Genomic DNA, 27,588 nt, shown 5'->3' with positions numbered 1-27,588 from the left:
CCTGTAGTATCGCTTTCCTGTCATAGATTTCATTCGTAGCATTTTCCTGTCGTAGCGCTTTCCTGTCATAGCTTTCTTTCGTAGCATTTTCCTGTTATAATGTTCCTGTGTAGCTTTCTTTCGTAGCGTTTTCCTGTCATAGCGTTTCCTGTGTAGCTTTCTTTCGTAGCATTTTTCTGTCATAGCGTTTCCTGTGTAGCTTTCTTCATAGCATTTTCCTGTCGTAGCGTTTCCTGTGTAGCTTTCTTCGTAGCATTTTCCTGTCATTACGTTTCCTGTGTAGCTTTCTTTCATAGCATTTTTCTGTCATAGCGTTTCCTGTGTAGCTTTCTTTCGTAGCATGGTCTTGTTGTAGCGTTTCCTGTGTAGCTTTCTTTTGCAACATTGTCCTGTCGTACCTTTCGTTCATAGCATTTCTGGTAGCTAGGGCTCACATCCAGGGTCTATCACGTCTACGGATCCAAACGGGCTGAGGTTTGGTTTTAATTCATTGTCGTCCCACAATCTTCTCGCCCGCATACCATACGTCATAGGATGCATGTTCACCATTACACCTTTACTACTACCCACCACGGTCTGTGGGTATCTCAGCCCTGAGTGTTCGTTTTTAATTACCTGTCTTGGCGCTGCAGGTTGCTCGGGCTCGCTCACTACATACACTAGGGTTGTGTCATCATTAGGTTCACATTTACATGCTGTTGGTCTTGTCATTTCTGCACCTACACTACCTCCGAGGGTTCAGTTTTGCTACCTGTCTGTTTTCTGTCGAAGCCTTTCATTCGTAGCATTCCTGTCGTAGTATTTCGTTCATAGCAAATCTGTTAGCTAGTGCTCACATCCAGGGTCTGTCACGTCTACGGATCCATACGGGCTGAGGTTTCGTTTTTAATTGATTGTCGTCCCACAATCTTCTCACCCGTATACCATACGTCATACATGCACGTTCACCATTACACCTTTACTACTACCCACCACGGTCTGTGGGTATCTCAGCCCTGAGTGTTCGTTTTTAATTACCTGTCTTGGCGCTGCAGGTTGCTCGGGCTCGCTCACTACATATACTAGGGTTGTGTCATCATTAGGTTCACATTCATGCGCTGTTGGTCTTGTCATTTCTGCACCTACATCCTCACACTTGTCAGGTACGAAGGGGTGTTGTTGTTCATGGGTTGGTTGTCTGTTCACATTCCACATTCCGGAAGTGCCAAATTCACATTTATATCTCCAACGCCCCCTGGGGGTTCAGTGCATGGAGCACCCCATCAGGTAGGGGTGAATCATACTTTTTAGTTTGTTATTCCAAACTCCATCCAAACCTCTTCTATCCACCAGCACAGAACATGTTTCTATGCATAATTCTTAACCCAGATTCATGCAGTACTTAGTGCACTCTTATCATCCATGCTACAATTGTTAGACAGGATGGAAGGGATCATAGCCGCTCGGCTAGACCGGAGGTGTCAGCTGCGCCCCTGGCTCCTGCTCTTTTCTGTGCACTTGCAGGTGATGTTGGTATTTCTTCACCAGGGGCATGTGGAACTGGGGGCAAGCTTGGTCACAGGTGAACGATCTGGCCAATGGTTCTTTATCCAGAGTATTTTGAGGGCTTCTACCAAGGGTGGGAAGGTTTCATTGGTTCTGGCTCTCGCTGCATATTGCCTCTGCATTTTGGCCATCTGCCAACACTATCAAGTATCTATCAGGTGACCAGCATTTCAGGCCCTTACAAACTCCTGTTAGTCTGTCCAATTTTTGCAACTCACCCTCTCTAAGCCATGATAAGGGAAGTCAGGGATGTTCTCTTGGCACGGCTACCAGGTACCGGCTAGGTTTCGTGGTGTTTCAGACTACCTGTCTCCTACCCCTGGCTCAGTTACCAGTTGGTTCTCTAGGCAATTACCTTTTGCTAGGCTCACAACTTCTCCATGTTTAAAATAGAGAGACAAGCTAGGGGTTCGTGGTCATTACCGTAGGTACGGTATCAATTTTTAAGTATACGTCTTTCTCTGCAATATTCCTCTGGTCAGCTCTTTCTCCCTTCCCCATGCATCCTCTCACCACGAACATGTCCAGGTTTACCTTCCTTATTAGGCTCATATCCTAAACCCTTTTGCTGGATTGTCTTCAGGATCGGAGGCAACTTTGTGGGTCCCGAACAGGGGGTGCCTTCTTTCATCATCAGGTACATCCGTAATCCCCTTTTGTAGGCATTCAGGCTTTCGCTATTTTCTGGATGGATGGCTGTTGCTGGCCCTTCATTGAATCTTTCACATCAAACCTACTTTGGATCTCTTTTTGCCCTCTTTTAGGCATACTGACCAGCCAGGCCAAGGCACACCTTAGGTCTTGGTAGTTAGGATTATCGCATTTCCAAGTGAAGACTCTGACTACAAGTATGAGTTGTATGGGATGACGTAGTGGACTTGGGTGTAGGACTCTCACTAAGCGTTGGCCACATTAATTGGCCAAGGAACAATGATAGTTGCAAGCCCTATCGCGGGCATTTAGTGAGTTTGATTCAAGGATTTGAAGCAGGTTGCATTGTGCATTTGTCAGGTCAACAAAAACAGAGGTATCTAACTCCCGTTTATGAAGGGACTCAGGAGTAGCAATGGTAGAGCGCAAGCGACGAATCTCTATTGTACTAGCTTTCTTCAAGTGAGACCCGTGCTCAATTTTAGGTTAACAGGCGTGTGGTCTGACCATAAAATGTGGCCGAGGGATGTTTGTAGAGGAGTATCTAGAAGTGATTGGGAGACAAGGAAATAGTCGATGTGAATGGGCAACTGAATAGTAACTGTAGTCTATTTACATGGGATGCTGAATGCGCCCAGGCATCTACTAACTAAACATCATGCAAGAGTGATTTGATGTGTGATAGTGCAAAATGAGAAATAGAAGACTAACAGAAGATGTGTCTATGGATGGGGACAATGCAAGATTGAAGTCTCCTCCCACGATAAAACAAGGACCCCTGAATGACGCCAATCTGGTGAGGACTGTAGAGAGAAATTGGCCCTGGTCTTGATTAGGGGTGTATATGTTTGCCACTGTAAAAACAGAAGTTTGGTATTTCAGTTTGAGAATAAGAAAACAACCTGCAGGGTCTAATAATGAGTCCAGGAACTTCGGAGCAAACGATTTTTGAAAGGCGATGGATACCCGCCTTACTGTAGATTTAGCCTGTGGATTGGTGCTATGATACCAAATGTGATAATGGCGATTATGAAGGGTGGGGATGTTATCATAATGAAAATGCATTTCCTGCAGGAGTATAATTTTGGATTGGGCCATATGAAAATGGTACAATACAGGGGCGGACTGACAGCCCATGGGGCTCCCCAGACAATAGAAGATCATGGGGTGCCCCCCCTGTGTCCCTGTCCACACTCAAGCCACACAAAACACCACCTACTTATTGCCCTGCGCCCACATTACATACGTTCATCCCTATCCCTTTTAGCTGCAGTGGCAGCAGCTGAGGATGTACACTTGCTGCAGCAGGAATTAAACCCCTTGTTGCTTTTGGTGGGTGATTCAAGTGAATAGGGCCATTCAGCAAACACCCTGCAACCATGTGCAATGCATGCAGTTGCAGCATGCTAGTGTGGGATCCAAGGGGTTAAAGCAGGTGATGAGGAGGCAATACCACGCCTCCTCACTGTCTGCTTTAACCCTTCTTTTTTTTTTTGCTGTACTGCACAAGGTTGCACGGCCTTTGTAGAGCAGCCCCATTCACTTGAATGGGTTATGCTTCGCAGGTGCTACACCTGCCAAGCATGACAGGGTGTACAATGCCTGCTGCAGAGATATGGCTGCCTGTGTACACCCCCGGCCACTGCAGTTAAAGGGGTGTGGTTGAGGGTGAGTAAAAACATGGCTCAACTATGAGGTTTTACCCCCCCCCCCCCCAAATTGCGAATGAAAACAAGCCCTTACTGTCCTGAGCTCCCTATCACAGTTGGCGTTTAGGGGACACCTGGGATGAGGACAGGAAGGGACCCTTGGGATGAGGACAGGGAGGGTCCCCTGGGATGAGGACAGCAGAGAAGGGGTCCTGAGATGAGAGCAGAAAGGATGCATGATCTGAAATTGTAAGGGAACCAATAGATGCAGCAAAGAGGGACTCAAGGGAAGACAGATCAATCAACAGAAAGTCTATCCGGGTGTACACATCATGATCAGCCGAATAGTAACTGTAGTCCTTCACTATGGGATGTAGCACCCTCCAGCAGTCGACCAAGTGATGGGCATGCAAGGATTTACGAAAGTGTTTTAGAAAGGCAAATGAGTGAACGGAGCAGCCCGAGGAAGTATCTAATTGCGGGTCAGGGCTTACAGTATCTCACAAAAGTGAGTACAGCCCTCACGTTTTTAAAAAAATATTTTATTATATCTTTTCATGTGACAACACTGAAGAAATGACACTTTGCTACAATTTAAAGTAGTGAGTGTACAGCCTGCATAACAGTGTAAATTTGATGTCTTCTCAAAATAACTCAACACACAGCCATCTAATGTCTAAACCGCTGGCAACAAAAGTGAGTACACCCCTTAGTGAAAATGTCCAAATTGGGCTCAAAGTGTCAATATTTTGTGTGACCACCATTATTTTCCAGCTCTGCCTTAACCCTCTTGGGCATAGAGTTCACCAGAGCTTCACAGGTTGCCACTAGAGTCCTCTTCCACTCCTCCATGATGACATCATGGAGCTGGTGGATGTTAGAGACCTTGCACTCCTCCACCTTCCGTTTGAGGATGCCCCACAGATGCTCAATAGGGTTTAGGTCTGGAGACATGCTTGGCCAGTCTTACCTTTACCCTCAGCTTCTTTAGCAAGGCAGTGGTCGTGGAGGTGTGTTTGGGGTCGTTATCGTTTTGGAATACTGCCCAGTCTCCGAAGGGAGGGGGTCATGCTCTGCTTCAGTATGTCACAGTACATGTTGGCATTCATGGTTCCCTCAATGAACTGTAGCTCCCCAGTGCCGACAGCATTCATGCAGCCCCAGACCATGGCACTCCCACCACCATTCTTGACTGTAGGCAAGACACACTTGTCTTTGGACCAATTTATGGTAAAGCCCGTGAACTCACCAAAGTCAGTTTTAATCCCCATCACTGTTTGCATTGAGGCAGCCGTATCTCCCAGGTAAATAAGTGTGTCATCCGCATGGAGGGATATCTTATCCTCTACAGAACCCCACGACCTCAGGCGTGTTGCTGATCAAAATGGCTAGAGGCTCTACTGCCAGAGTGAACAGCAATGGGGATAATGGGCATCCCTGAGGGGTGCCCCTGTGCAGAGTAAAAGATAGGGAAATATTTTCTTTATCGTGCATCACGGGACACAGAGCCACAGTAATAACTGTATGGGTTATATGGCACCTGATCTGATCTGATCCCTATCCTAAGCCCATCCTGGACTTGTCCCTCCTGTTTCCTGCTTTCCTTGGATCCCTGCTCTCCAGCCTATCCATCCATCCTCTCCCTGTCCTGTTGGTTTCCCGTCCTTACCCATTTGCTGACCTCCCTGTGTATGACCTCGGCCTGGCTTTTGTTTACGATTCCGGTATCTCCATTTATTTGTATATACTATTTGTTGGTGGGTCTGTGGTTGGTTTTGCAGTGTTTATATTTATTTACTTATCACCTATTTAAATAAACACCATTATTATTCACTTTACATGCATTTCTGGTTTCCTCTGTGCAGTCCACACAGTCTGGCCTACTAAATTCCCTGACATAACCCCTCCCCTTACCGGGAGTACCTCAGTTTTTTCACCAATGTCTTAGGTGTTGGTCAGGAGTAAAGATGTGCTGTGCTGAGCTCCGCTGGAATATTCCTTACTGAGGCAAGCCATGCAACCGGATCCATTCAAAGTGTCTCTTCCAGGCCGAATTGAATTGTACCCGGGCCTCTTGTCCGAAGAAACAAGGTTTTACCTGTAACACTTCTCTTTTTAGAGAGCTGGACCCTGGGATCCAGTATTTGTTTTTTTCATCCATATTCCTGGCGGGGTGCTTTTTACAGGCCCAGGGCTGTGGATCCCCCAATTAAAAAGGGGGCCCCAGGCCTTGAAGGTTTTCTAACGGAACCCACCGTCAGAGGTGAAGATTGGGTCTGTTACCACAGAACCCTGCAGCTGGATAAGGTATAAGAGATTCCTAAGGAATTTTTCAAATTCTTGTGGGTTTTCTCCTTTAAAGTAAAGGTTGCTATGCCTATAGTCACCACTGGGGGGCTGTCAAGAGCACGTACCTGTTCCATGCTTGTCAGTCTCACCTCTGTGTCTCAAGCTGCACGCTTCCTGTGGCCCAGGCTCCAGGTAAAGTCGTGGGAAAGGGGAGTTTTCTTCTCCTAGGAATGTCCCGCCACCTGGATAGCTTTCCTCCAGGCAGAGGGAGCATGGCATTAGACGGCGGTGTGCCGCGCCGCTCCCGCCGCCATTACGGCGGTTCCCTTTGGCTGCTCTCCTCCACCCCAGTCCTCCTCCATGCGGTCCAGTCAGGATCGGAACCCACTCATGCGTTCTATTAAAACGTTCTATTTTAAAATAGATGAGGGAGGGGGGCGTGCTGGGTGGTCGGAGGAAGGGGGCGGGGCTTAGCAGCGTTGGCACGATTTAGCGTCCACATCGTGGGCTGCATAGCTATAAAATGCGCCTTTTTCAGGTGCATACAGCTAGGAGGGACACATAGCGGATGGGTGGCATGTAAGTGGGTGACAAAGGCATTCCCAGGCACATTTACTTTAAGCATCAGGCTTAACAGTGACAGTTGCTGGACTATTGCTCAGCAGTGGGTGCATTTTTTTGGTGGTACCTCTGTGTTTGTGCTCAGCACTATGACCAGAGGAGGTGGGTCAAATGCCACAAAGACCAAGGACACAAAGGGGTCGCCCTCAGGTCCTAAGGACCCTCCCTCTGCAACACCATCCCAATCTAAGGAGGCTGGTCAGAGTGAGCCATCAGGGTCATCGTGGGCTGCAATTGCTTCCGACACTTCAGGCCCTGTCTATATAACTGAGCAGGTTTTCTCATCAGATATGAGTGGTTTAGACAAAAGATTAGTGGCTTTAATCACGTCTTAACAGAGTGGAAAAAAACGCATTAGGTCCCCTTCTAGCACCCAGGTTCCTCAAACGGAGGAACTGTGGGAGGGGGAAGATGAATCCCCCTCAAGGGACCGTGAGCAGGCTGATGATTCCTCTTCCGAGGAATTAAGTGGGGAAGGACCTTCTTCAGCTTCACAAGCTGAGAAGTTGCTGGTGCATTCTCTTACTGAAATGGTCTGCGTCACATTTAAGCTACCCTTAACAGAGTTGGTTGAAAAGCCCACTTCCTGTTTGGGTTCACTAAAGCCTCCACAAGCCTTGCGTGCCTTTCCTGTCCTTTCATTGCTAGAACAGCTTATGTATTCTGAGTGGAATCACCCAGATAAGCACTTTGTGAATCTCTGTGAATAAAAGTTTGACTTGTCCGGTTGACAATGTGCAAATGCTTAGGGCTCTAACTGATTAAAAATTGGAATTCCTGTTAAAAAAAATTTTTCTCCCTGGCAGGTTCAATGGCTCAACCTACAGTGGCGGCAATTGGGGTATCTCAGAACTTGAGAGACCATTTGAAACAGGTACTCAAGGTGTTCCCTGAACAGCAGGCCCAGGAATTAGCTGAGCTGCCAGCAGCTTTGTGCTTTGCAATTGACGCAATCAGAGATTCTATTCTTCAAACCTCTCGTCTTACACTTGGGTTGGCACATATGCGTAGAATCTTATGGTTAAAAAGTTGGTCAGCCGAAAGTGCCATGCAAAGAGCTCCTGGCTGCTTTTCCTTTTCGTGGTGAAAAGCTATTTGGGGAGGATTTCGACAAATATATCCAAAAAATACCAAGTGGGAAAATATCCTTTTGCCAGTTAAGAAAAAGAGTAAACGACCCTCATTTAAACAGTTTGTTGTCCCCGGCCCACTCCATGCCATCTGCCATGCGCCACGCTCAGTGTCAGGGTTGGTAAGTGCTTGTCTGGCCAAAATTTTTCCAGCATTTTTTGTTTTATTCCTCTCTATACGGATTGAGGTTGACTATGCGTATATATTCTACAGGATTACTATGCATCAGCTCCTGATGAGTGGACAAAATCATCCACGAAACGCGTCAAGCTACAATTGATGTCAGAACTCTATCCATTGTTACCTTGATATCATTAATTTATTAATATCATGACTATATCATTTTGCTATGCAATTTTATTATCAGTTACCGGATATGCCATCCCTGGCACCTATAGGCTATATGTTATTTTATACTAACATTACTCTGACCATGATCTATCCAGTGTAATTATGTATTCTACTGCTTGTACCTTTCCACCTAATATGCCTATAATTTTGTGCCAATTATATATGTATGTCTGTATATACACATGAAATTCCTTTACTATATACTTACTAATACTAATAAAATTACAATTTTAATCCTCCGCATTTCAAATTGCTTCATTTAAAGTCCCAAACTCCCTGTTTATATATACTCATTTAAACAGGCTCTTTCTCCAATGCCAGGGGCATCAGCCTCCAGGCAGTTGCGACGGCCTCCACCGTCAGGTTCAAGAGGTAAACCTCAGGGTCAACCCCAGGGACAAAAGAAGTCCTGGGGAGGAAACCCGCAAGACAGAACACTAAAGCCTGTTTATGGAGGGGTACCCCTGCTCACTCGAGTGAGGGGAAGACTTATGCAGTTCTCAAAGGTCTGGCAGGAAGAATTTCGGGACAGATGGGTGGTCTCCACAGTAGCTCTAGGGTACAAACTAGAGTTCTGAGAATTCCCGTCTCCTCGTTTCCTCAGGTCAAATGTCCCCAAATATCCAGAGAAAAAGAAGTCTCTTTTTCTAGCGTTAGACAGACTTTTGTCGCAAAAGGTGATCAAGGTGGTTCCTGTGGAAGAGCAGGGGTCAGGGTTTTATTCAAACCTTTTCACGGTGCCAAAACCAAATGGGGATGTCGGACCCATTCTAGATCTCAAAGATCTAAACCGGTTCCTGAAGATTTGCACTTTTCGCATGGAATCAATCCGATCAGTAGTCTCCATCCTACAAGGGGGAGAGCTTCTGGCATCAATCGACATCAAGGATGCATACCTGCAAGTACCTATTTTCCCCTCTCGCCAGAAGTATCTGCGTTTCGAAGTAGAAGGACTAAATTTTCAGTTTGTAGCCATGCCTTTCGGTCTAGCTACTGTACCTCGGGTGTTTACAAAACTTCTGGCACTTCCCCTGGCCAGATGTAAGGACTTAAGGTATAACAATAATAGCATACCTGGACGACCTGCTCTTAATAGACCGGTCGGTAGTCTGCTTGGACCAAAGCGTGGTCACCACAGTCAACTACCTGGAACACCTAGGTTGGGTCATCAACCTAGAGAAATCTTCTTTTAAGCCAGTAAGAAGATTAGAGTACTTGGGTCTGGTCATAGATACAGCCCAGAAGAAGGTCTTTTTACCCCAGGCAAAGATGAGCACCATAAAGGAGCTGGTCAAATGGGTCAGGGCAAAGAAGGGTCCTCCCATTTGCTTTTGTATGAGATTGTTGGGAAAGATGGTGGCTTCATTTGAAGCAGTTCCCTATGCTCAGTTTCATTTGAGACTGCTGCAAAACAGTATCCTATCGGCCTGGAACAAGAAGATTCAGGCACTAGATTTTCCAATGCGTTTGTCGCCAAAAGTGTGCCAGAGCCTCAGTTGGTGGAGGATATCCGAGAATCTGCAGAAAGGGAAATCCTCCTTACCAGTTACCTGGAAGGTGGTAACAACCGATGCCAGCCTTTCAGGTTGGGGAGCAGTCCCGGAAGAAGCGTCTGTCCAACGGAAATGGTCCAGAACCGAAAGCACCTTGCCCTTCACCATTCTAGAAATTTGGGCAGCGCATCTAGCCCTAAGAGCCTGGACATTCAGGTTGCAGAATTCTCCTGTCAGGATTCAATCCGACAATGCCACAGCAGTGGCTTATATCAATCACCAAGGGGGCACCAGAAGTCAGGCAGCCCAGGGAGAGGTAAATCATATCCTAACCTAGGCAGAAAAACATGTGCCATGCATTTCGGCAATCTTCATTCCAGGCATGGGCGTCCGCAGGTAGGGGCAAGGGGGTCAAGTGCCCCCCCAGGCAGGGCTGGTGCTACCTATAAGAGAGTGCACACAATCAGTTGGGGGGCGCCGCACTGCATGTCCCAGGGCCGGGAGTCACATACACAACATGGAGTGTCAGGGAGTGATAATGTTTGCAGCCCCTGAGCTGAGGGGAGGCAGTGTGGCCACAGGCAGGAAATACAAAGCTCTCCCACAGCTTGCTTGTTACCTTGCACCTGATGCCTGGACAGCGTCTGCTAATGCTCAGCCTGACCAGATCACTGATTTCTCTCCCCTCCTCTCCTCCACAGCTCGGACTGCCAGCTGTGTGTGCTCTGCCTGGACATGTGTGAGAGGCCCAGTGCTCCCTTATAGATAGGGGCCCCAAGAACACCCACTGCATGGGGCTCTAGCTTTATCTGAGCTGCTTGGCATGTACAGCTGTTGGAGCCTTTCATCTGCCTTTTCTGGGGTTAGTAATCCATTTAATTCTCGCTAATGTCATTTGAAGCTTGCAATATAGAAATTGATTGGAGGGGAGTTCTCCATACTAATGATTGTGTGTGTAATGTACAGGGGATGTAATGTATCCGGGTGTAATCTGTGTGTATGGGGGTGTAATGTATCCGGGTATAATCTGTGTGTATGGGGTGTAATGTATCCGGGTGTAATCTGTGTGTATGGGGGTGTAATGTATCTGGGTGTAATCTGTGTGTATGGGGGTGTAATGTATCTGGGTGTAGTCTGTGTGTATGGGGGTGTAATGTAACTGGGTGTAGTCTGTGTGTATGGGGGTGTAATGTATCTGTGTGTAATGTATCTGGGTGTATTGTATCTGTGTGTATGGGGGTGTAATGTATCTGGGTATATCTGTACTATGGTCACAGTCCCTGACCGTGATAATGACATTGTCGAAAAGGTGTGGAGCATGGGTGACCTTAAAATGATGCCCCCCCCGTGAAAAAAGTTCTGCGGATGCCCATGATTCCAGGGGTAGAGAACTGGCAGGCAGACCAGCAGTTGTTCCCGGGGGAATGGTCCCTTCACCCCGATGTCTTCCTGGCTATATGCCAAAGATGGGGGATCCCGGGTGTAGATCTGTTTGCATCCAGGTTCAACAACAAAGTTGACAACGTTGTGTCAAGAACAAGCGATCCACTCGCATGCGGAACAGATGCGTTGGTCACCCCGTGGGATCAGCTCTCACTGATTTATGCATTCCCTCCTATTCTGCTGCTACCTCGACTTCTTTGCAGGATCAAGCGGGAAGTCGGTAGTTCTTGTGGCCCAGAAGATCTTGGTATGCAGAAATAGCAAAGATGGTGGAAAGGGCCCCTTGGACCCTACCACCACGTCCAGACCTGCTATTGCAGGGACCTGTGTTCCATCCTACTTTACAAAGCTAAATTTAACGGTTTGGCTATTGAAACCCACATTCTAAGGAATTGTGGGCTTTTAGGCTCAGTGATACCTACCTTGTTTAATGCAAGGTAGCCAGCTTCCAGAGTCATTTATTATAGAGTCTGGAAAGCATATGTTTCTTGGTGTGAATCCAGGGTTTGGCAACCTAGGAAGTATGTCATAGGTAGAATTCTTGCCTTTCTGCAAATGGGGCTAGAAATGAAACTGGCCTTGAGTACTATCAAGGGCCAGGTCACTGCCTTATCAGTATTGTTTCAACGTCCGCTTGCTTCGCATTCTTTGATCCAAAGCTTTATACAGGGGGTAACGTGGCTTAATCCACCGGATAGGGCACCCCTGAAACAGCCTTTTGAGCCGTTGTGACATATTCCTTTGGTCCTTTTGACAAGGAATCTAGTTTTGCTTGTAGCCATTTCTTCTGTAAGAAGGGTATCAGAGTTGGCGGCTCTTTCTTGTAAAGAGCCATATTTAATCGTTCACAAGGATAGAGTAGTATTGCGTCCTCATCCTAGCTTTCTGCCAAAGGTGGTTTCAGGTTTTCACCTAAACCAGGATATTGTTTTACCTTCATTTTTTCCAGAACCCTGTTCTAAGGAAAGAAAGTCACTACACTCTTTGGATGTAGTAATAGCAGTCAAGATCTATTTAAAGACGACTGCTCAGATTCGAAAGACAGATGTTTTGTTTGTGTTGCCTGAAGGTCCTAGGAAAGGACAGGCAGCATCAAAATCCACTATTGCCAAATTGATTTGGCAGGTAATCATTCAAGCTCATGGCTTGAAGAAGGTGGTTCCACCTTTTCAGGTCAAACCGCACTCCACCAGGGCTGTTAGTGCTTCGTGGGCAGTGCATCACCAAGCCTCCATGGCTCAAATCTGCAAAGCGAAACCTGGTCTTCAGTCCATACATTCACCAGATTCTATCAAGTGGATGTAAGAATGCATGAGGAATCGCCTTTGGGCGTGGTGTGCTGCAGGCAGCAGTATAGGTCCTCAGGTCTGATCGCACCCTACTTTTGTTTGTGTCCCCTCCCCTCAGGTGGCATTGCTCTGGGACATCCCATACAGTTATTACTATGGCTCTGTGTCCCGTGATGTACGATAAAGAAAATAGGATTTTTATAACCGCTTACCTGTAAAATCCTTTTCTTGGAGTACATCACAGGACAAAGAGGTCCCTCCCCTCTTTCTGGTTACACGTGTATTGCTTTTCTACAAAACTGAGGTACTCCCAGTAAGGGGAGGGGTTATATGGGGAATTGAACTTCCTGTTTAGGGTGTGTCCATCACCTGAAGGTGCCATGTAACCCATACAGTTATTACTGTGGCTCTGTGTCCTGTGATGTATTCGAAGAAAAGGATTTTACAGGTAAGCTGTTATAAAAATCCTATTATTGTTAATACGGAGTCTAGCTCTGGGTTTTGAATATAGAACCTTCACCCACTCTATAAAATGACTTCCCAAACCAAACCTTGCCAGGATCTCCAGCAGGTAGGGCCACTCCACGCTCCACAAAAGCCTTTGCGGCGTCCAGCGATAGAATGGCCCTCCCTCCAGGATCATCCACTGGTATCTGCAGATTGATGAACAATCGCCGTATGTTATCGGCCGTGGAACGGGTGGGAATGAACCCAGACTGGTCTTTATGAATTAGCCTACCTATCACCTTAGAAAGTCTGGTGGCCAGAAATTGTGCCAGTAGCTTAATGTCCGAGTTCAACAAAGAAATCGGACGGTATGAATCCGGCAGAAGTCTATCCTTACCTGGCTTGGGAAGTACCACTGTAATGGCCTCCTGCATACTATCAGGTAAGTAACCTGTCTCAGCAGCTTCAGATAGGGCCTACAGCAGAGGTGATAGAAGGACTTCACCCTAACGTGAGTACACCTCAGCCAGAAAGGCATCCGAGCCCGGGGATTTATGGTGTGGGGCCTCCTCCAATGCTTCCGCTAGTTCCTCCAGGGTGATTGGAGAGTTCAATGTGTCCCTCTCAGCATCAGATAGTTGAGGAAAGGGACGAGCCTGTAAGAACCACATTAAATCAGATGGAGCATACCTAGCTTTAGAGGCATAGAGATCATTGTAAAACTGGTGGAAATCATTCAATATGTCAGGATTAAGAGTGTGTATTTGCCCTGTTGTAGATCCTATAGCTGTAATAATAGAGGGGTCCCATTGTTCTCTGGCCACCAGTGCCAGGACATGCCCAGTGTTTTCCCCCTTCCTCAAAATAGCTCTGTTGGAGAAAGTATCACCATTCCTCTGCTGCAGACATTATAACAAAGTTATACAAAGATTGAGCCTGAGTCCAAGTCTCATGATTGGACTGGGAGGGGTCAGTAATCAGCACCTGTTACCTGCTCTGCATCTCATTCTGTACTCTATCCTCCCATTCCCTGGAGCGGTTCTTAATGCCCCTGATTTCCCGAATAAGGCAGCCCCTCAAAAATGCCTTGAGTCTCTCATCACTGCTGCACTGGCAGAGTGTTTTATTAAATGTCAAGAACTCCCTCAATGTACCCGGGATGCCGTCTGAGAGCAGGAATAATGTCAGCCAAAAAGGGTTCCCTCTCCACAGTGGTCGGCCCAATGAGGCGGTTGCATCTAGCCATACCCAGAATGGGCAGTGGTCAGACAGGAGACGTGGTTCATAAGCCAAGTCCCGCACCCGTTGCATAAGCATCCCATTACCCAGCTCCAGGTCAATATGAGAGAGTCCACCATGTGTGGCTGAGTAGCAGGAATAGCATTGGTCCGCAGCATGCCTCACCTGCCACACATCATGGAGTCCCAGTTCTGTAAGCAAAGAGGCAAAGGCACAGTAAGAAGACAAATTTACCCTCTCTGTCAATCCGCTGTTGAATGCATTCAAATAAAAACAGAGGCTGAGATCATCACACTGACCCCTCTAGAATAAGAAGAGTGTGTAGAGTGGAATTGTGTTGGGAATTTGCGGGAGGGCAGCAGATGGACAGAGTCAGGTTGCAGATGTGTCTCCTGGAGACACACCAGGTGGAGCTGCAGTCTGCTAAAATACTTAAATATTGCATTTCTCTTAATTTTATCCCCCATGCCTCTTATATTCCATGACAGGAGTAATAAGTCCTTAGCTACGGTATTTGACATTTTGCGTAGTGTTAGATGAGGAGAAGAAGCCTGCGGACCCCCCTCCTCCATGAAATATAGGTACTACAATAAACATGGTAAACCTTAGGCAGAGGTATATGTAAAAGGTGCTTGAGCACGATAGCTGTACCAAACGGTCAGGGATAGAGTTCTTACGCCATCTATTGGATGCTTGGAGCATGACCAGCAGTGTCAGGAACAGCAAATGTCCCACCTGCGGAGAGAAAGGTTTCAAGGGGAAAGAGAGATTTTCGCATGGATGAAGTCTGAATTAGTGCAGTTTGTGGCCAACTGGGCCCGAATAAAAACCAAGTAACACCCCAAAAACACAGACGAAAGGGTCCGCTCAGAACCATCTTGTGGGGGCACAATAGCAGCCTTGGGGCTAGAAACCAGTTTGTGCTGTAGAACCATAACACAGTTAGAACAATAACTTTGTGCAACTTGGGGAAGATAAGCTGCGAGAGCTGTCCCCGCTGGTTAACATCAAAAGCACCTTGAAGAAGAATGTAGGGAGCTGATGGCATCTTGGTGATGCTAAGGTGGTTGCTGTGCTAGGTGTCCCTCCTCTCTGTCAAGCCAGTGCAATGCGGACACAGGATTCTCAAAGAAGTGTGAGTTGCCATTGGTGATGCATTGTGATGTGATGGTGATTGGTGACCGCAGCAGCTGATGCGAGATGTCCTGGGTCCATGCTGGGAAGGATGGCGATGTTATGCTCAGGATTGTGCAGGATGGTCAGCGGAGCTAGCCCCAGCACGTCTTACTGCATGCCATGTGTAGCCACGCCCCCAGAAGCGTAGAATTAAGTTCCCCCCAGTGTGCCTCCAGAGCTTCAAATAGTCCATTATAACCTATAAAGCACAACAGGAAAAAAAGGTAAAAAATAAAGTGTCCAGGGCATTCAGGATTATAACTGGATGGTAAAAGAAAAACAGGTAAAACAGTTTTGGGCGCCGGATAGTCAGGGTCAGCTAACCTGAGGCTAAAGATCCTCAGAAGGGCAGGAAAAACCTGTCCGCAGAAGAATAGGGCAAAAAGACAGAAGCATCTTGTGCAGAAATCAGTAATCGGGGGATCTTTGTGATGAAGATCTGGAATGCTTCTTCTTCCAATTTAATACAGAAACCTGAGGCAATTCAAGTGTGCTAAGAAAGTTTAGCAAGTCACCCAACGTACAGAACAGCGCAGTTTTGCCCTCGTGGTCAACTCGAAGTTAGAAAGGGAATCTCCGTTGGTGTTTGGTCCATCAGTCTTGAAGTAGTTGCGTGAGTGGTTTTAGGGCTCGTTGCATTGTTGGTACATACGCTGCTGCAAAACTGTGTGTGTTCAGGGTCTCCTCGTGAGATTGCAGAGCATTTCACAGACCATCCGTGGTGCTCTCGATATCTTCCATGCGGACCCCCAAATCCTTCTTGCGCTCGGTGATCTCCTGTCTGTATGTCTTCTCTATGCGCTTCACACAGTGCTCAAAGTCTTCTTTGGTAGGTAGGGACTTTATATAAGAATGCAGGGATCTAATGTGAGACTCCATATCCCATCCCTCACCAGAGCAGAGCAAAGGCTGTGAAAGGCTGTGTTTTTGCAGCTTGTGAGCCTGTCAGATCCCCCAGGGGATGAGGGGCGGCTGCTGGAGCTTCCCTGCCTGTAGGCTGAGGACTTGGAACGTGATGGGGAAGGAGGTGCCAGCGCCATCTTGGATTTTGGCCTGTGTTGTGCTGCGGCTGAGGATAGGGTGAAAAAGTGTCCCCCTCTGGACTTCTTAGCATCCTAGAGCTGGGGCTTCCCCCATTTGCGGGGTTTAGAGGTGATAGCTGCCAGTAAAAGGTCCTGTGGAGCCTAAAGGACCGGGAGCTGCACAGGAACACGTCCTACAGTTCCATGCGCCGAGCCACAGCCCTCAACAGGTTTCATTTTGGTCTCCCCAATTGCTTTAAAATTGTAGCCTTATGAATTTTGCCTCCCAGCAAGAATAAAGGTGCCCTAAAATTGAACAAACAGCACAGACTTAATCAGGTCAGCAGAGTGCAGAGAAGATGCAAAGGTTTCCATATCCTGACCTATTCATTCTCAGATCTTAGTCCAGTTACACAGCCCAGGCCTCTACCGGGCCTGGTGTCCACATCAGTTCAAAAGGGGGGCCCGGGCACCTAGATTCTTTCCTAGGTGTACATAATATAACTGGGTACATTTATAGGTAAAGTTGATCCAGGGAATATGCGATTGCCTCTCGGGGGATCAGGAAGGAATTTTTCCGCCTGCTGTAGCAAATTGGATCTTGCTTTGCTGGGGTTTTTCGCCTTCCTCTGGATCAACTGTGGGTATAGGATTGTGTATATGGGATTGTATGGTTGTGTTTTTTTTTTTTAATTGGTTGAGCTAGATGGACTTGTCTTTTTTTCAACCTGATTAACTATGTAACTATTTGTAACTATGTCTCCCCCTCTTTCAGCCCCCCTCTCTCACTAATTGCAGTGTTGGCACATTGAAATAAATAAGTTGGTTTTGTGTTGCAGTTTGGGCACTCGGGTTCATCATCACTGGATTAGGGTGACAGGCTGCAGAGACTGGAGAGAGGATGGTGAAAGGCAGCAGTGATAAAAAAAGAGGAGTGTGACAGGCTGAAAAGACACAAGAGAGGAGGGCTATCAAGGCTATAATGATACAAAAGAGAGGAGAGTGACGGGCTTCATAAACACAAGCTGGATGCTTTCCACCACTGGCATATTATGAGCTTGGTTATTTTTATTTTCTCCCAGTCTGACAATTGAGCGGTCATGCTACACTGTACCCAAACAATTTTTATCATCTTGTTCCCACATATAGAGCTTTCTTTTGGTGGTATTTGCTCACCTCTGCGATTTTTGTTTTTTTTTTGTTAAAAAGACCAAAAATTTTGAAAAGAAGAAAAAGTTTTTCTTCATTTCTGTTATACAATTTTGTAAAAAAGTACGTTTTCGCCTTCACTGATGGGCACTGATAAGCTGCACTGATGGTCACTGATAAGGCGGCACTGATGAGGTGGCACTTATGGGCAGTGACGATGGGCATTGATAGGCGGCACTGGGCACTAATAGGTGGCACTGATGGGTGGTACTGATACGCAGCACTGATGGGCATTGATAGGCGGCCGCTGATAGGTGACATTAGGCACTGAAAGGCTGCACTGATGGGTACTTATGGGTGGCACTGATAGGCGGCACTGCTGGGCACTGATGGGCATTGATGACTGGCACTGATATATTGCACTGATAGGCATCACTGATGGCACTGGCAGGCATTTTTAATGGACATTGATTGGCAGCTGCCTGGGCACTGATTGGCATATCCCTGGTGGTCTAGGGTGGCATACCTGGTGGTCCTGTGTGGTGGCCATCCTTGGTGGTCCTGGCAGCATCCCTGGTGGTGCTGGGCGGGCATCCATGGGGGGGGTGGGCTGCACGGATTAACAATCAGCACAGACCCCCCTGTCAGGAGAGTCACCGATCAGCTCTCCTCTACTCATGTCTGTCAGACGCGAGTGAGGAAAAGCCGATAAACGTCTCTTCCTGTTTACATTGTGATTGGACACGGCTGATCACATGGTAAAGAGTCTGTCAGAGGCTCTTTACTCAAATCGGTGTAGCGGTGTGTCAGACTGACACGCCGAACCACCGATCGCTGCGCACCCCCACGGGCGTATGCCGACAGTTATCCTGAAAAACGTCATATGACGTCCATTCAGTATAACTCAACCACCACCCGGCCGTCATTTTGCTATAGGCCGGTTGGGAAGTGGTTAAAGTGATACTGAACATATAGGGGGAGATTTACTAAAACTGGAGCACACAGAATCTGGTGCAGCTGTACATGGTAGTCAATTAACTTACAGGTTTTATTGCAAAAACCTAATTGAATAAGCTGAAGTTAGAAACTGGTTAATAGGGATGAGCTTCGAGTTCGAGTCGAACTCATGTTCGACTCGAACATCGGCTGTTCGCCAGTTCGCCGAACAGCGAACAATTTGGGGTGTTCGCGGCAAATTCGAATGCCACGGAACACCCTTTAAAAGTCTATGGGAGAAATCAAAAGTGCTAATTTTAAAGGCTTATATTCATGGTATTGTCATAAAAAGTGTTTGGGGTCCTGGGTCCTGCCCCAGGGGACATGGATCAATGCAAAAAAAAGTTTTAAAAACGGACGTTTTTTCGGGAGCAGTGATTTTAATAATGCTTAAAGTGAAACAATAAAAGTGTAATATCCCTTTAAATACCTGGGGGGTGTCTATAGTATGCCTGTAAAGGGGCGCACGTTTCCCGTGTTTAGAACAGTCTGACAGCAAAATGACATTTCAAAGGAAAAAAAGTCATTTAAACTACTTGTGGCTATTAATGAATTGCTGGTCCGACAATACACATAAAAGTTCATTGATAAAAACGGCATGGGAATTCCCCACAGGGGAACCCCGAACCAAAATTAAAAAAAAAAAAATGACGTGGGGGGGGTCACCCTAAATTCCATACCAGGCCCTTCAGGTCTGGTATGGATATTAAGGGGAACCTAGCCAAAATTTTTTTTTAAAATGGCGTGGGGTCCCCCTCAAAATCTATACCAGACCCTTCAGGTCTGGTATGGATTTTAAGGGGAACCCCGCGCCAAAATAAAAAAACAAAACGGCGTGGGGTCCCCCCAAAGATCCATACCAGACCCTTATCCGAGCACGCAGCCTGGCATGCCGCAGGAAAAGAGGGGGGGACGAGAGAGTGCCCCCCCTCCTGAACCGTACTAGGCCACATGCCCTCAACATTGGGAGGGTGCTTTGGGGTAGCCCCCCAAAACACCTTGTCCCCATGTTGATGAGGACAAGGGCCTCATCCTCACAACCCTTGGCCGGTGGTTGTGGGGGTCTGCGGGCGGGGGGCTTAACGGAATCTGGAAGCCCCCTTTAACAAGGAGACCCCCAGATCCCGGCCCTCCCCCCTGTGTGAAATGGTAAGGGGGTACAAAAGTACCCCTACCATTTCACTAAGAAAGTGTCAAAAATGTTAAAAATGACAAGAGACAGTTTATTTAAATGCTTCTTCTTTCTTCTATCTTCTTTCTTCTTTCTTCTTTCTTCTATCTTCCTTCGGTTTCTTCTGGTTCTTCTGGTTCTTCCTCCGGTGTTCTCGCCCGGCATCTTCCTCTGCGGCGTTGGCGTCTTCTTCCCTTCTTCTCCTCGAGCCGCTCCGCGTCCATGATGGCATGGAGGGAGGCTCCCGCTGTGTGATGCTTCTCTCTTCATCTTCTTTTCGGGCCGCTCCGCATCCATGATGGCATGGAGGGAGGCTCCCGCTGTGTGACGCTTCTCTTCCTTCTCCTCTATCCCCATGCGTCAGAGGGGGCGGGGTCACCGGGTGGTCCCGCCCCCGTTATTTAAGAACCGTCAGAAGAGGAGAAGCGTCACACAGCGGGAGCCTCTCTCCATGCCATCATGGATGCAGAGCGGCCTGAGGAGAAGAAGGGAAGAAGACGGCGACGCAGCGGAGGAAGATGCCGGACGAGAACACCGGAGGAAGAACCAGAAGAACCAGAAGAACCAGAAGAAGATGGAGGAAGAAACCGAAGGAAGATAGAAGAAAGAAGATAGAAGAAAGAAGAAGCATTTAAATAAAGGAATTGTCAAAAACTGTCTCGTCATTTTTAAAATTTTTGACAGTTTTTTAGTGAAATGGTAGGGGTACTTTTGTACACCCTTACCATTTCACACAGGGGGGAGGGCCAGGATCTGGGGGTCCCCTTGTTAAAGGGGGCTTCCAGATTCCGATAAGCCCCCCACCCGCAGACCCCCACAACCACCGGCCAAGGGTTGTGGGGATGAGGCCCTTGTCCCCATCAACATGGGGACAAGGTGTTTTGGGGGGCTACCCCAAAGCACCCTCCCAATGTTGAGGACTTGTGGCCTGGTATGGTTCAGGAGGGGGGGCGCTCTCTTGTCCCCCCTCTTTTCCTGCAGCCTGCCAGGTTGCATGCTCGGATAAGGGTCTGGTATGGATTTTTAGGGGGACCCCACGCCTTTTTTTTTTTTTTAATTTTGACGTGGGGTTCCCCTTAAAATCCATACCAGACCTGAAGGGCCTGGTGTGGAATTTAGGGGGACCCCCACGTAATTTTTTTTTAAAATTTTGGTTCGGGGTTCCCATGCCATTTTTATCAATGAACTTTTATGTGTATTGTCGGACCGGCAATTCATTAATAGCCGCGAGTAGTTTTAAATGACTTTTTTTCCTTTGAAATGTAATTTTGCTGTCAGACTGTTCTAAACACGGGAAATATGCGCCCCTTTACAGGCATACTATAGACACCACCCATAGGTACGAAATTTAAAGGAATATTACACTTTTATTGTTTCACTTTAAGCATTATTAAAATCACTGCTCCCGAAAAAACAGCCGTTTTTTGCATTGATCCATGTCCCCTGGGGCAGGACCCAGGTCCCCAAACACTTTTTTTATGACAATAACTTGCATATGAGCCTTTCAAAAATTATCACTTTTGATTATTCATGTTCGTGTCCCATAGACTTTAACGGTGTTCGCGTGTTCGAACAAATTTTTTGCCTGTTCGCAAGTTCTGGTGCGAACCAAACAGGGGGGTGTTCGACTCATTCCTATTGGTTACTATGCACAATGGCACCAGGTTCTGCGTGCACCAGTTTTAGTAAATCTCCCCCACAAAATCTAAATGCCATCATATCTTCTATTTATGTGCAACCCCTTCCTGACCGGCGCACGCCGATGTGCGTCGGCAGAATGGCACGGCTGGGCAAATGATGTAAACAAAATCTCTCCGTTCTGCCTAGTGACAAGTGTCACTGATCACAGCTCCCTGTCCGCCATAATGTCGCAGTCACAATAAAAATCGCTGATCGCCGCCATTACTAGTAAAAAAAAAAAATTATTAATAAAAATGCCATAAAACTATCCCCTATTTTGTAAACGCTATAACTTTTGCGCAAACCAATCAATAAACGCTTATTGCGATTTTAAATTTTTTTTTACCAAAAATATGTAGAAGAATACGATCAGCCTAAACTGAGGAAAAAAATGTTTTTTTTTATATTTTTGGGGGATATTTATTATAGCAAAATGTAAAAAATAATGCGTTTTTTTCTAAATTGTCGCTCTTATTTTGTTTATAGTGCAAAAAAAATAAAATCGCAGATTCGATCAAATACCACCAAAAGAAAGCTCTATTTGGGGAAAAAAGGACGTCAGTTTTGTTTGGGAAACACGCCGCACGACCGCGCAATTGTCAGTTAAAGCGACGCAGTGCCGAATCGCAAAAAAGCTCTGGTCAGGAAGGGGGGTAAAATCTTCCGGGGCTGAAGCAGATAAAGATCATGGCACTGTATTCAATTTGATCTAAATGTAGCAAAGTCCCAGGCCTACTTTAGTCTAATAAAGAACCTCCAGAGCCAGGGACAGCTGACATCCTTCTGTATCTGCATAGAGTGGGTTACAAGGCATAGTGGGTGTAATTTAAGGTAGATTCATGGGTGCCAGACACTTCTTGAATGCAAACAGATTTATTTTCTCTTGAACAGAACAGTGGGAGAGAGGTTTTAGGGCCAGGACACCCTTAGGAAGTTGCAATGACAGTTAGCAGACTCAGAGACTTCTACAGGTTGACAGCCATGCAAGGAAAGGCATCCAGCAAGACCCCACATCTGCATGTGTAGGAGCGCTGTCTCCAATGGCAACAGTCTTAGAACAGTTCCTAACACAAATTCTAACAAACTCCTTTACTTTTATATAGTCACTTCTTGTAGACTCTCAGCCCACTGAGCTCCCAGTCTCTCTCACTAGATTTTCTGATTCACTGCCACTGAATCCCATGAGCTCTTCTAATCTTCTTTCTTTAGTATCTTCCTCAAGCGTCACCCCCACTTCCCCGCTGGGTCCCTGGCTTTACACTCCAGATACTCCTTAAGCATCACCCCAATGGCAGGGTCCCTGGCTTGGCACCAGCTGAAGTTTCCTGATTCTTCACCATCCCCGGTTGGTGAGAATACTTCTCCGGTACTTTCTTCAGCTACTCACTGTGGTCCCTGGTAACAAGGTGGTTGGCCCCTTAGTGGCGACAGCTTCCCCTCTACTTCCGACCATGACAGGTTCTTCAGCCGGCAGAACCATCACTTCTGGTTGGACTGCAAGCCGCAATCCCAACCCTATGCTGCTCTCTTGCTTCTGGATAGGCCCTCAGACAGCTAGCAGCCAGATGTGCCCGGGATAGGCCCAATCTCCATCCTAGCAGCCTGGGCAGCACAACACACGTCCACCCAGACAGCCGTCCAGGTGGCAAAGAGCACTGATCACCTCACCTCACCCAAATCAATAGGCTCTCCCAGCAGGCCAAGGGTACCTGCCCATTGGCTGAGATACCTTGTGTATTCCTAATCTGTCCTTGCAATGCTCTTGTCTTATCTAATGTCACCAGATACCTGGCCATCTAGTGACAGAAGAGAGAAGTGCAGCAATTCCAGACTTGGGGTGAAATCGATTGATCCCTCACAATTGGCCAAGGCAATGATACCTGGCAGGTAAATTTAGGAGCAACCCTGCCTAGACATCAGGGTGCTACATAAAAAAAAAAAATCTTTGTTCCTTATTTAATCATTGCTTTTCACATGGCATTTCCCAGGTCTTTCCTGTCCTCATGGAAAGATCTGAGGGAGGAGTTTCTAGTACTCTGCTGATGTATGAATCTGTGTCTGTACAGTGGTGACTGGTGCTGTGCCGGTCACAAAACATAAAGAAGGCTTTCAGAATAGAGAATGAAAGTAAATAATTAATAACAACAAAGTGATTTAAAGCTTCATACAAATCTTTATTTCAAAGTAAGTTTTTTTTTTTTTTTTTAGTTTAAGTTGACTGACAATAGCTTTTACGTTGTTTGCCCTGTAAAGATATCTGGAGGAAGTTCTTCCAAGCACAGGCTGTGTCACTTTCCTCCAGCCTGTGTCTATGATGTATATGTGCTGGGATTAACAGGGAGATGAAGCCTCCATCAATCACCATCCTATGCCCCCCCCCCATAGTGTTTAGCAATATTGTGAAATGAAGGAGCAGTAAGGGGAGTGTCATTTACCATTGTGTATACACTTACATGTGTGACTCTATAGTCACATGGGCTGCACAGATAATAAGGATCAAATGAACAGCTTAGCGTGGAAACTGAAAGTGGAGCATAATTAGTAGATGTCAACAGCTGGTCTACACAATCTCAGGCTGCAACAGGGAAACACACACAAGGAGGGAGGGACAATGAACAGCAGGATCAACCAGGATTTTTGCAGTCTACAGAAACAAATGCTCTAGGGGATGCGTGAGTATGAACACTATGTAATATAGCATGTATTGACAGTTTTTTATTTGGGTTTAATGACACTTTAAGTACTAACCCAAAAGTTAATTACAAATTGAGTGAAAAATGTGAAATATTTTAAATAAATAATTATTTTGCTCAGTTCTTAATATAAATATTTAGGAACGTATTTAGTAACATTTAGAAAAGTACTGGGGAGCAAATCTCATTACATCACAGTATATATAAAGTGTATAAAATTAATGTAAGCACTTTAAAATTAAAGAGGTATTAACCTCCCTGGCGGTATGATTATTTCGGATTTTAGGTGCTGAAAGCGGTATCATTATTTTGCATGGAAATTTGGCGTTTTATATTGTAGGTCTGTAAATCTTAACAATAACACACTTAAATCTGTCCAAACCAGAGTCTAGTAGATATCCCGGGTATGATAAAGTTTGAAAAACAAAAACATAAATTATAATATAATAAATAAAAATAAATAATTAAAAAAAAAAATAGTAATAAAATAAATTTCCCCACAATTCACTATCGCTCAATTCTGCAAGTGTTCTAATTTACTATCGCTGTTTTCTAGATGGTCTAAAGCCACTTTTGACGTAAAGGGACACTTTTTGGTTGCTATGGACAATCTCCAGTTTTCAGGCAGAAAGAACAGTATATATCATATAAAACTGCATGCAGGGCATGGGCCAAAGCACTGGGGACAAAAGTGATGTGAAATCATTTCATACAGTACTGTAATCTGTAAGATTACAGTACTGTATGTGTTATGATTTTTACTTTTTTTTTAATTTGCCGCCAGGCTCCGCCCCCGTGCGTCGCGCCGCTCGCAGGGAACGGAGCCTGGCACGGAGAGGCTTCAGAGGAGGACGGAGCCCTCAGACACTGCGGGTGACATCGCAGGATCCCAGGGACAAGGTAAGTAATGCCGCCCCAGGATCCTGCAATGCGATCCCGAGTGTGGCTCGGGGTTACCGCTAATGGTACTGAATTTTAACCCCGAGCCACACTCGGGAAAACCGCCAGGGAGGTTAAACAGATTATAAAGTTTTGTTATTTTTTTTAATTAAAATAACAAACATGTCATTCTTACCTGTTCTGTGCAATGGTTTTGGACAGAGCAGCCTTGATCCTCCTCTTCTTTGTTCCCCCTGCTGGCACCCCAGCTCCTCCCCGTCGCCGAGTGCCCCCATAGCAAGCCACTTGCTGTGGGGACACTGGTGCATGCTCACTCCCAAGCCCCGATCTCCTTGTCCATAAGACACAAAGAGCAGGGCTCGGCCCCGCTCCCGCCTGACTGGCTGTGATTGACAGCAGGGGGAGCCAATGATGTATCTAAGCCAATGAGGAGGGAGAGAGCCGAGAAAGCATTGGCTCTCTTGCACATTGTTGGGTCAAGATTGAGCTCAGATAAATTTTTGGGGGGCTGCATGGGGGGCTGCATGCATACGTTTTTTTTAGAATGCAGCAAAAAACCTTCTGCCTTTACAACCACTTTAAATCCTAAACCAAAAATGTAATACATTGCAGCTTACCGATCCTTAGATGTGGTAGCCGCATTAATTTTTCTTTTTCTTTTTTTTAGGCTTTTTCCCTCTGTTGTCACCTTGTGATCTGACTAGTAAGACACCTCCACTCTGGATAAAGGAGCACAGGGGCACCTTTGAATAGCAGCATTGTTAATCTGCATTTACACAAGGTGTTACAGCAACAGTTTTTTTTATTCTTTTGGGATAAAGGTTTTACATAAATGGGTAAAAACTGATCCTTGTAAGCACCCCTGTCTGTGGTAAATGGTCTGTCTCCACACTCTTAATTGCTACATTTGCAGTAGTCCTTGTTCTGTTAAACAGCAGACTTACTGACTAGATAACCAGGTGACTATAAAGAAAAAGTCTATAAAATAAAAAAAATATGTAGCCATCACATCTAAGAATTAATAAGCTGTAATATAATAAATGTTTGCTTTTGGGTTTAATACTGCTTTATGGAAAGTGTTTAATAAAACTAGCGGAAGTAAACATTTTTGTTGTTTATGCATAGCAACCATAACTTCTCCTTTGTATTTCTTGTGTATATTATGGCAAGGAAAGCACATGGTTTGTTACAACTGTTAACACTTCAATTTCTTGTATTTATTTCAAACATATTGTAAAGATTACAGATAATAAACTGTAATGTTTTTTTTTCAGTGTTCCTACATACCTGAATGCAAGCAAAACTACACAGAAGTAACATTGCATATAAAAGAAATTCAAAGGAAATTTAATAAATCATCTTCTTTTGTTTGCTATTTTGACCCAAAAGGAAAATATAAGAGTACTATTTTAATGAGAAAATTTGGACCCCAGAAGATGATTTCATATTTTTTTTGGCCAACATCGATGTTTGCTGTTGGACTTTGTGTGGTTGTTATTGTTAAAATCAGCCAATATTTTGCCATGATTTCTTTGCAAGCAAACAAAGCACTTGAGATTGTTAAAACCTAAACCAGCTATTTGTATCTAAAATATATTTTGTTTTGTAATTTACAAGCACAGTTGAATTATATATAAATGAGTAAAGGAGGATGCTGAGCAAACAAAAACATGGTATAAACAATGTAATTGTCATGGTAAGTAGGTGGCTAATGTTGAGTAGTTCTTACTAAATACACATGGACAAATATAAGCTTCTGCACATATTTAGTAACATCTTGTGGAACTAAACTCACCCCAACAACCTTTGTTTTTATTATACCCCCTCCCCCCCTTAGATTTTTTTATACAATTTTTTTACCTTTTTATTTTTTTATGTTTGTAGCTCTTCCGGGATTCTGGCCACGTGTGCACAAGTGCTGATATAGTGGCAATCTTCCAGAAGTTGCCAGCATTTCTGTGCACAGACAGAAATCATACTGTGCATACATATGGGCCACTAGTACCTGCCAGGTCCTAGATACCTGGAAGACACTGGGGGCACATACATGAGATTCAGGTACTTATGTTAGTTGTATATAAATGAACGTTTGCTAATTTTAAAGGACTACACATCTAAATCAGTTTGTGTTTATTTCCATTTGTTGAGTTTTAGTAGGGAAGCTGGCAATTTTTTTGCAAAAACACTAGTGTCACTATTTTATACCAATAATATGGTCTGTTTTCACAAAAACTATTGCATATAAAGTTCAAGAAACTGACAATTTCTTGCAAAACCCAATATTCTACTGGTGTCTGAATTTGTTGGAATAAATGGAGCCATGCTTAGAAAAGCACCTGCTGTATTAGGAATTGTTTTTTTTTTCAATACTCAGCATACCACTAGTTACACTATTTGTATTAAAAATGAAGGCTTGTTTTTGTAATGGCTCTTGCTACTAACTACTAACAGGAGCTGACAACTTCCTGCAAAACTCATTGCATTATTGGGGTCACTGTCTATGAAAGAAATGAGGACTGTTTTTGACAGAAGCTCTTGTTATTTTAATCCAAGGATTTTACAATATTGTGTGACAGCACTACCATTGTTGCCTTTTGTAGAAAAAATAAAGTCAGCTATTGCTTTTTTGTAGTCCGAGGAGCTGACAATTTCA

The 27,588-nt window shown here is 45.5% G+C and overlaps 1 protein-coding gene across 3 annotated transcripts in view; it reads left to right on the top strand.

Annotated features, from left to right (window-relative positions):
- Positions 1–27,054, top strand: part of KCNMB1 (potassium calcium-activated channel subfamily M regulatory beta subunit 1) — a 164,401-nt gene extending 137,347 nt beyond the window's left edge. For all 3 annotated transcript variants that reach the window (XM_073620742.1, XM_073620741.1, XM_073620740.1), the window contains one exon: positions 26,210–27,054. In XM_073620742.1, coding sequence (XP_073476843.1) covers positions 26,210–26,506 — 297 coding nt within the window. In that variant the 3' untranslated portion in view covers positions 26,507–27,054. The remainder of the gene's footprint in view (positions 1–26,209) is intronic.
- The last annotated feature ends 534 nt before the right edge of the window (positions 27,055–27,588 follow it).

This window comes from Aquarana catesbeiana, linkage group LG03 (genome assembly GCF_042186555.1).
Source record: "Aquarana catesbeiana isolate 2022-GZ linkage group LG03, ASM4218655v1, whole genome shotgun sequence".
In the NCBI taxonomy this organism is placed as follows: domain Eukaryota; kingdom Metazoa; phylum Chordata; class Amphibia; order Anura; family Ranidae; genus Aquarana; species Aquarana catesbeiana.
This window is presented reverse-complemented; position numbering and strand designations above follow the sequence as displayed.